Below are 9,283 nucleotides of genomic sequence, written 5' to 3' on the forward strand. Positions count from 1 at the left end.
GCCCTCATCTTTGTCTCCATCTCTGGTGTCACTGCTTCTCTGGATAGGGTCCCACATTCCGCTTGTGCTCTTGTCCCTTGATGGTCCTAGGGTCCTCTGTTCCTGGAATGTAAGATTAACTACCCCACTCTTTTTGTTATACAACTTCTACCTTTACAGTTGTGACAGTTGCAATTAGTCACGATAACAATTATTCACTATTGAATCATAAGAATCTTATACCCATTTCTTTTCACCAGCCCCATCTAGATAAGATGATACTATTCATTAGGTTTCCTACCTTCCCCCTCATACTCTGAAACTAAACTCCCTCTTAAAAACTTGTAAGCCAGTCACTTTTTGCCTTTATAGCTCCTATTTTAGGTAGCCAGTGTCTAAGTTGCCTGGCCCTAGCAACCCTGTATACAGAGGGGCTAGGACTGGTTCTTGATGTGGAGACTCTTTCCCATTCAGTTGCTACTTTGAACTATTACATCCATAAGTATAGGTCAAGTTCATCAAATTGTAGTGATTTACACTTGTTTCCTTTATAAAAAAAATTTTTTTTTTTTTAATATTCTGTAGTCAAGTTCTGATCATCAAGCCATAGAAGCTAGGTTGAATGGGTATTATCTACAGACACAAGTCTGAGCATTCTTTTGCGTATACCCTCATTTCATATCAGCCGGATGCTTCACTTTCAACTCTAGCCTTCTGTGGCTATGTCCTTGTCCATGGGCTCAGGAGTCCCCAGATCTCACTACACTTTGGACCAACCATCTCTTCCTTTTCTCTCTTATCTCCAGGTCGACGGGAGTCTATGGAACGTGGTTGAACTTGGACCATTTCTTCATTGCTGCCTTTCCCCTTCTTCCACTCACCAGGCAACCAACATGGTCGCCAGCAAGTTTACATACCTGCTCATGTGTTCCCTTTGAGTTTCAGTCTTGGAGGGGAGTTTGGGACATTCATTAAAAAAAAAAATTTTTTTTATTTCGTTGTTGTTGAGAATATACACAGCAAAACATATTGCAATTCAACAGTTTCTGCAATACAATTCAGTGGCATTGATTATGTTCTTTGAGTTGTGCAATAATTCTCACTGTCCTTTTCTGAGTTGTTCCTCCCCTGTTTACATAAACTCACTGCCTCCTAATGTTTCTGTCTAATGTTTTGAGTTGCCAGTGTCAGTTTGACCCCATATAGATAAATATTGAAAAAGCACAATGCTCAAGCCAGACATTCTCTACTACCAGGCTCAACTATTGTTTCGTTTTAAGAAGACTTCAGGAATATTTTTGGATTAAGGTTTAAAGATAATCTCAGGACAATCGTTCTAGGAGTTCATCCAAACTTCATAGCTCCAGGAAGTCTATTGGCCATGAGAATTTGAAATTCTGTTACATATTTTCTCTTTTGATCAAGATTCTTCTATTGAATGCATGGCAGTGTTCCATTCTTCTGGTTTTGTGGCAAAGGAAGCAGCTGTTCATGGAGGCAATTAGCCACACATTCTGTTGGTCGTCGTAGTGATGTGCCGTGGAGTTGGTTCCAGCTCATAGATACCCTGTACAGGGTTTCCAAGTCTGTAAACCATTTTTTGTTTTTTGTTTTTGTTTTTTAAGTTTTTGTTGTGAATTATGTGATAGTTTACATGGGAAAACATTAGCTTTACATTCATCCTATCATATATCATTTCATTGCCATGATTACAATTCCCTCCATGCATCATCAAACAATCCTGCAAGCCTGCCCCTCAGTTGTCAGCACACAGCCCCTCTCCCTCTCTGGGTCTAGAGTCACCGGCCGTTCCATCTCTCCATGTCATCATCTCTGCCTCCATCTCTGGCATCACTGTTTCTCTGGGTAGGGTCCAGCACTCCCCTCTTCTCCCTTTATGGTCACAGGGACCTCCACTCCTGGATTGCAAAGTCAACAACTCCCCTCCTTTTGCTACAAAATATCTACCTTTACATTTCCAACCCTCACAGTCAGTCCTGATAACAGTTATTCACTATTGTACCACAAGAGATCTATTCCCATCTCCTTTTATCAGCCCCGCCCATACAGATTGGATACTACTCAGTGGAGATTCTACCTTCCTTCATGCCCTCTGGATCTAGGCTCCCTCTTGAAACCTTGTAAACCAGTCACTTCTTGCCTTTGTAGCCCTCCCATTTTGGGTATCCAGTGCCCAAGTTTCCCATCCCTGTGTACACTATGTACTGAGGGGGTGGGAATGATCCTTGCTGTAAAGATTTGTTCCCTCTTTTGAGCTACTGCATCCATAGGTGTAGGTCAAGTTCATCAAATTGTATCAGATTACTCTGTTTTTCCTCTTCTTTCTTCTTCTAGTTGAGCTCTGATCATCCAGCCATTGAAGCCAGGTCAAGTGGGTATTATCTGCAAGTGTGGGTGTTCTTGTACAGTGGCCTTTTTTAAGTTTAACTTTTCCCTTTTTGCTGTCTAGTCATCCTCATTGGTCTTCTGCTTCTTAGTGTCAACATCATCATTCTCATCATCTTCAGCTGCCTGTTTGCCTGTAGCTGCCTCAGCCTCCTCATCTTCATCTCCATCTTCTTCCTCACCATTACCTTCTACCTCTTCCTCCTCCTTCTCCCCACCTTCTTCCTCTTCCTAGTCTACCTGATTGTCAGCTTCCTGTTCCCCAGTTTTCCTCATTAGTATTCCCATTACTGAGTGCATCTCTTACATTTTCTGTTTGCTCCACACCTTCTTCTTCTCCTTTAAGTCCTTGGTGGTGATCTCAGAGCTGGTGTCCACAGCCAAGTTTAACACTGTGGGGCAGCCAGTGATCAGACATAGAGTATGACAAAAAGAGTGTAAGTTTTGGGGACTTCTGAGAGCTGCCAAAGTCTTCAGCAAAGGAAGAGGAGCACAGCGGAGGTGGCTTCAGTGAGCGGGGACCCGGACCAGGAACAATGCAAAGATGACTTTCCAGAGCACCCACTGGGGGGCCCTTCCATCTTCTTTTAATGCTTTCTGCAACGTTCAATATTTTGCTCATAGAATCCTTCAGTACTTCAAATCGAGGCTTGAATGTTTTCTTCATTTTGTTCAGCTTGAGAAATGCTGAGGTTGTTCTTCCGTTTTGATTTTCTAACTCCAGTTCTTTGCAAGTTTCATTATAATACTTCACTTTGTCGTCTAGATAGAGCTGCCCTTTGAAATTTCCTGTCCAGCTCTTTTGCCTCTTCATTTTTTCCATTCTCTTTAGAATATCTACACTGGAGAGCAAGTTTCAGAGTCTCTTCTGACATTCATTTTGATCTTTTCTTTCTTTCATGTCTTTTTCATGACATTTTGCTTTCTTCCTCTATGATGCTCTTGGTGTCATCCCACAATTCCAATCCTATTTCCTAGGTTCTAGGGAATAGCCTAACACAAGCATTCTCTGTTCAGATCAGACTGAGTAAATAGTCTTAACAGACACCTTACATAATTCCTCACCAAGCTAGAGATTCTGACATCTGCTTTCTTTCTGTTGCATGTAGGTAAACTTTAACAAAGAGGCTGAAAGGACTTTTTATGGCAATAGAAATTCAGATTTCCATTTTTTGCAAAATAGAGTTTTAATTTAGGCCCATTTCAACCATGCCATCCAACAACTTGTGCTTCCGCTAGTATTAATGTGTAGATAACATTTTTGTCGCTGTTAACTGAGAGTATAGCTTGAATTAAGGGATTTGGGGGAACCATTTAACTTAATTACTGCTTAATTTTGAAGTGTCTTTATAAAAAAGTAGGGTTGGCACAGATGCAACAATAAGGAGGACTAGAAGACGAGGTCACACTTACATATCTTCCCATGGAAACTATTTAAATATTTGTTTTATTCACTTTTCAAACATCTTACTGAAGAATGCACCCAACTGATAAGTATTTATAGCTTGTCCAGTGGCAGAAAGGGCCAAAGGCTTAGTGTTGTGAACTGTTTTAAAAACAAAGTACCTTGAAATATTAAATATATATATATATATATACATCTTCTTCAATTTGTCATTCCCAGCATAGGAGACTACATGATTGGCTGATTCAAAATGTCCAATCCCAGTCCACTTAAGATCACTAATGCTTAAGATATCTATTTTCAAGCATTCCATTTCGTTTTGACAACTTCCAATTTTCTTAGATTTATACTTCATACATTCTACATTTTGTGAATCTTTGTGTCTGTTTCTTCCCATTTTGAGTCATGCCACATTAGTAAATGAAGGTCCCAAAGCTTTACTCCATCCATTAAGATCAACTCTACTTTGAGGAGACAGCTCTTACCCAAGCCATATTTTGAGTGCCTTCTAATCGGTGGGACTCGTCTATATCAGACATTGTTCTGCTGCTTTCATAAGGAGTCTCAGTGGTTTGGCAGTTAAGATATCTAGTATGATGTAATTACTTCCATGATGAGATATGCTATGAGCAGCCAGTCACTTGAAAGGGCATTTCCTCCAGGGTTTGGCCTGCTTCAAATATAGTAGACACTGAGGCACAGACTACTTGATTAATGCTGGGTCTAGATCCTGCACCTGGCTTTTCATCTGATCTCTGGTTCTTTGAACTTGAGCCAGCAGCATGTCATATTTCTGACTGACCCGGGGAGTCATCAGCACCCTGCCATTTTACCTGCCAACCTTGGATTCATTCACCCCTGCAGACAGAAGCCTGTCATTGGACCTGCTGATCTTGGGCTCATCAACCCCTGTTGACTATGTGAGTCAGAAGGAGCCTCCAGTCTGATAGCTGGCCTACTTTTACAACAGTATGAATCATTTACTTGATATAAACCTCTCGATATATATATACAAGGAGCTCTGGTAGCGTAATGGTTACAAATCAGGCTGCGAAACGCAAGGTCAGCAGTTCAAAACTACCAGCTATTCCGTGGGAGAAAGATGAGGTGTTCTGCTCCCATAAAGATTGATAGCCTCAGAAACCCTGTACAGGGTTGCTATGAGTCGGAACCGACTCCATGGCACACAGCCACCACCACTATATATACAAGGGAATCCTGGTGTGGTGTTGTGCGCTAGACTGCAAAGTCAGTTTGTACTTTAAGGTTAGTGATTCAAGCTCACCAGCTGCTCCTCGAAACCCTATACAGGGTTGCTATGGGTAGGAACTGACTTGACGGCACTTAACAATAACTACATACATACAAGAGTCCTGGTGTGGTGGTGTGGGATAAGCACTGGACTATAAACTGCAAGGTTGGCAGTTCAAATCTGCGAGGTGCTCCTTAGAAATCCTATGAGTTGGAAACAATTCAACAGCAGTCAACAGCAACATGTTGTTGTTGTTGAGTGCTGCCAAGTCAGTTCTGACTTGTAGCGACCACATACATGGTTTCCAAGGAGCAGCTGGTGGGTTGGAACTGCCAACCTTGTAGTTCAAGCCAACCTTTGAGCTCAGTGCTTATCCTATAATGCAACACCAGGACTCCAACAACAACATATACGTACATATACATGCTTCACTGGCTTTGCTTCTTTAGAGAGCCCAGTCTAAGGCACTAGGTGAGAGTAAGTGAATGGTCAGAATAAAGAAGCAACACTTAAAACTTATTTTTCTTGGATAAGCAAAATAAAACTTTCTTGCTGATGTCTATTAGTTAGGACTTCTGGTGTGGCACTATTGGATAAGTACTATGAATCACACCAGGTTAAGAGTCCTGGCACTGTGGATTAATGTACTGGACTGCAAAGTCGGTTTGTACTGCAAGGTCGGTGATTCAAGCTCACCAGCTGCTCCTCAGAAACCCTATCCAGGGTCACTATGAGTCAGAACTGACTCGATGGTACTTTCCAAGAATTGATTAGAAAATTCCATTATTGTTAGGTGCTGTTGAGTCACACTAACTCAGAGTGACCTTATGTACAATGGAAGAAACCACTGCCCAGTCCTGTTTCAACCTCACAATCATTGTTACACTTAAGGCCATTGCTGCAGCCACTGTGCCAATCGTGTCTTTGGGGGGGTTCTTCCTTTTTTTGCTGACCCTTCACTTTACCAGGCATGATGTCCTTCTCTAGGGACTGGTCCTTCCTGATAATATGTGTGACGTATGATATATGAAGTATGGCCATCCTGGTTTCTAAGGAACATTCAGGCTATATTTCTTCAAACACAGATTTTTTGGCAGTGACAGTATTCTCCTCCAACACCAAAACTCAAATGTATCAATTCTCCTACGATCTTCTTTATTCATTGTCCAACATTCACATGCACCTGAGGTTATTTGAAAACACCATGGCTTGGGTCAGGTGCACCTTAGTTCTCAAACTGACATGTTTGCTTTTGAACACTTTGAAGAGATCTTGTGCAGCAGATCTGCCTAATGCAATATGTCATTTGATTTCTTGACTGCTGCTTTGATGAGTGTTGATGGTTCACCTAAGCAACATGAAGTCTTTGACAACTTCAATCTTTTCTCCATTTATCTTGATGTTAAAATCCATCATACACATAAAGTAAAGAAAAATATATAATTAATACAGGGATAATAAAATGTAAAAAGCACAAATAAAATGAAATGCCATTCTATTTTCTCATTAAAACCCATAGTATTTTTTACTTGCTTATTTTATTTGTTAGATACAACTTTTAGGGGGTGATTGTTCATATAACTCACCTCCAGTCTTTGCCTGATTTTATTATGGGTTTTGTTTTTTCATTACAAAAAGTAGCCTATCACACATGACCCTGTGATTTGCCTCTTCTTAGCCTCCTCTTTCTCTTGGGTCTTTCACAACTTCTAGCTGCTGCTTCTCATTTATGTGTTCGAGACCTGCCCTTTCCTCTCTTTCAAAATTATCTTTCTGTAAGGAGTCCTGGTGTGGTGTTGTATGATCAGCACTGAACTGTGAACCACAAGGTTGGTGGTTCAAACCCATTAGTCACTCCTTGGAAATCCTGTACAGGTTTCTGTGAGTCAGAACTGACTCTACTGCACATAACGACAACAACAAGGAAAATTATCATTTTTTTCCACTTATTCCTTCAAAGAATAACAACTCTGCACATGTTGGGGTTTCCTGTTATTCTTCATAACAATATAGAATAATGTAGCTCATTTCTAACTAATTTCATAGTTAAGAAGGGTTTTTTTTTTTTTTTTTTAAGAGATTGGTTAATTTTGTTAAATAAAGTTCTGTCAGAAAATGAAGAACTTATTTCTAATAATTTATACTTTTCTACTACAATTTCTTTAAAGGAATTCAGGCCTTGGTGATTTCTGCAACAATTTGAAAGTGTGGAACCATTTCTAGTTTGGTAACTGATAGAAAAAAAAAAAAAAAAAGTACAATTGGGTCAAAATTTAACAGTAAGAAAACCACTTCACATATGTGAAGTTCCATATTATTTTGCTATGCCTTCCTTCATTCACTTATTCAGTAAATATTCATTTAAAACAGCTGTGTTATGTTGGCTTAGCTGGGCCTGGATTCTCAGTGGTTTAGCAGTTAAGACCTAGTAATCTCTCAATGATGATATCTAATCTAATATAATCACATTCATGATGTGATCTGCTACAGGCAGTCAATCAATTAAAGGGAGTTTCCCCTGCTGGTATGGACTGCAGCAAAGATAAAAAGAGATGTGAACAGAGAGGGAGGGATATAAAACTGTCCACTTGTGGCATTTTGGTTACTGTTGTTATTAAGGGCCATGGAATCAGTTCTGACTCATAGCAACCCAGTATAGGGTTTCCAAGGAGCAGCTGGTGTGTTTGAATCACTGACCTTGCAGTTCAAACCGACCTTGAAGTTCACTGCTTATCCTGCAGTGCCATGCCAGCACTCCATTTCGGTTAAAGTGGGACTAGATTGAAGTTGTCAAGGACTTCATTCTTCTTGGATCAACTATTAACACTCACAGAAGCAGCAGTCAAGAAATCAAACAACATATTGCATTAGGCAAATCTGCTGCACAAGACCTTTTTAAATTGTTGAAGAGCAAAGATGTCAGCTTGAGGACTAAGGTGTGCCTGACCCAAGCCGTGGTATTTTCAATGTCCTCATATGGATGCGAAAACTAGACAGTGCCTAAAGAAGACCGTAGAAGAATTGATGCTTTTGAGTTATGGTGTTGGAGAAGAATATTGAAAGTACTATGGGCTGCCAAAAGAACCAATAGATCTTTTTTGAGGAAGTGCAGCCAGAGTGCTTCTTGGAGGCCAAGATGGCCAAACTTTGTCTCTCATACTTCAGACATATTGTCAGGAGGGACCAGTCACTGGAGAAGGATATCATGTTTAGTAAGGTGGAGGGTCAGAGAAAAAGAGGAAACCTCCAATGAGATGGACTGGCCAAGTGACATCATCGATTGACTCAATCGTGGCAACAGTAATGAGGTTGGCCCAGGATCGGGCAGTTTCACTCTACCATGCATAAGGTCTTTATGAATTGGTACTGATTTGATGGCATCTAACAACAACAGGACTAGATAAGTAAAACAACAGTTGTGTGCAATTACTGGGTTTCACAAATTCCAAATGGAGAGAAAACTTCTAGGATAAATGGCAAACCTACATGGTTTGCTGAAATACTTATGTTATCCCACTGGAAAATATGGGACAGTGTCTGGAATATGACTTTTCTGCAAGAAATCCTTGCTTGGTACTTCCCACAAAGTAAGTAATGCTTAATGCCTTTGGGCAAGAGGCTAGCTTGTGTAATGGGGTTCCTCCAGGTACTTAATTGGTGGAGCTAGGTTTGCTAGCTGACAGACCACTGTCAGACCACTGTCAGATCACCCATCTGTCCATTTGTTGTACTGTGGTGGACTGTGTATTGCTGTGATTCTACAAACTATGCCACAGTATTTTAAATACCAGTAGGGTCACCCATGATGGACAGGTTTCAGATGAGCTTCCAGATGAAGACAGACTAGAAAGAAGGAGAGAACAACTACTTTAGAATATTTGTTGTTGTTGTTGTTGTTGTTAGGGGCCATCGAGTCGGTACTTACTCATAGTGACCTCATGCACTGCAGAATGAAACACTGCCCGATGCTGGGCCAACCTCACTATCATTGCCCAACCTTACTGTTGAGCCCATTGATGCTACCACTTTGCCAATCCATCTTGCTTGGGGGAATTCCTCCTTTTCTCTGACCCTCCACCCTACCAAACATGATATCCTTTTCCAGTGACTGGTTTCTCCTGACAATATGTCCAAAGTATGACAGACAAAGTTTGGCCATCTTGGCCTCCAAGGAGAACACTGGCTGCACTTCTTATAGAAGATCCAAAACAGATCTATTGGTTCTTTTGACAGCCCATGGC

At 40.8% G+C, this 9,283-nt stretch overlaps 1 protein-coding gene across 1 annotated transcript in view; it reads right to left on the reverse strand.

Moving 5' to 3' along the window:
- Positions 1-2,445: 2,445 nt before the first annotated feature.
- CD200 (CD200 molecule) overlaps positions 2,446-9,283 on the reverse strand; it is a 108,849-nt gene continuing 102,011 nt past the window's right edge. Inside the window, exons 6-7 of the mRNA XM_006864211.1 lie at positions 2,713-2,777; positions 2,446-2,616 (exon numbers count right to left, since the gene is read on the reverse strand). Coding sequence (XP_006864273.1) covers positions 2,446-2,616; positions 2,713-2,777 — 236 coding nt within the window. The remainder of the gene's footprint in view (positions 2,617-2,712; positions 2,778-9,283) is intronic.

The sequence above is a fragment of the Chrysochloris asiatica genome, unplaced genomic scaffold (assembly GCF_000296735.1).
Source record: "Chrysochloris asiatica unplaced genomic scaffold, ChrAsi1.0 scaffold00061, whole genome shotgun sequence".
In the NCBI taxonomy this organism is placed as follows: Eukaryota; Metazoa; Chordata; class Mammalia; order Afrosoricida; family Chrysochloridae; genus Chrysochloris; species Chrysochloris asiatica.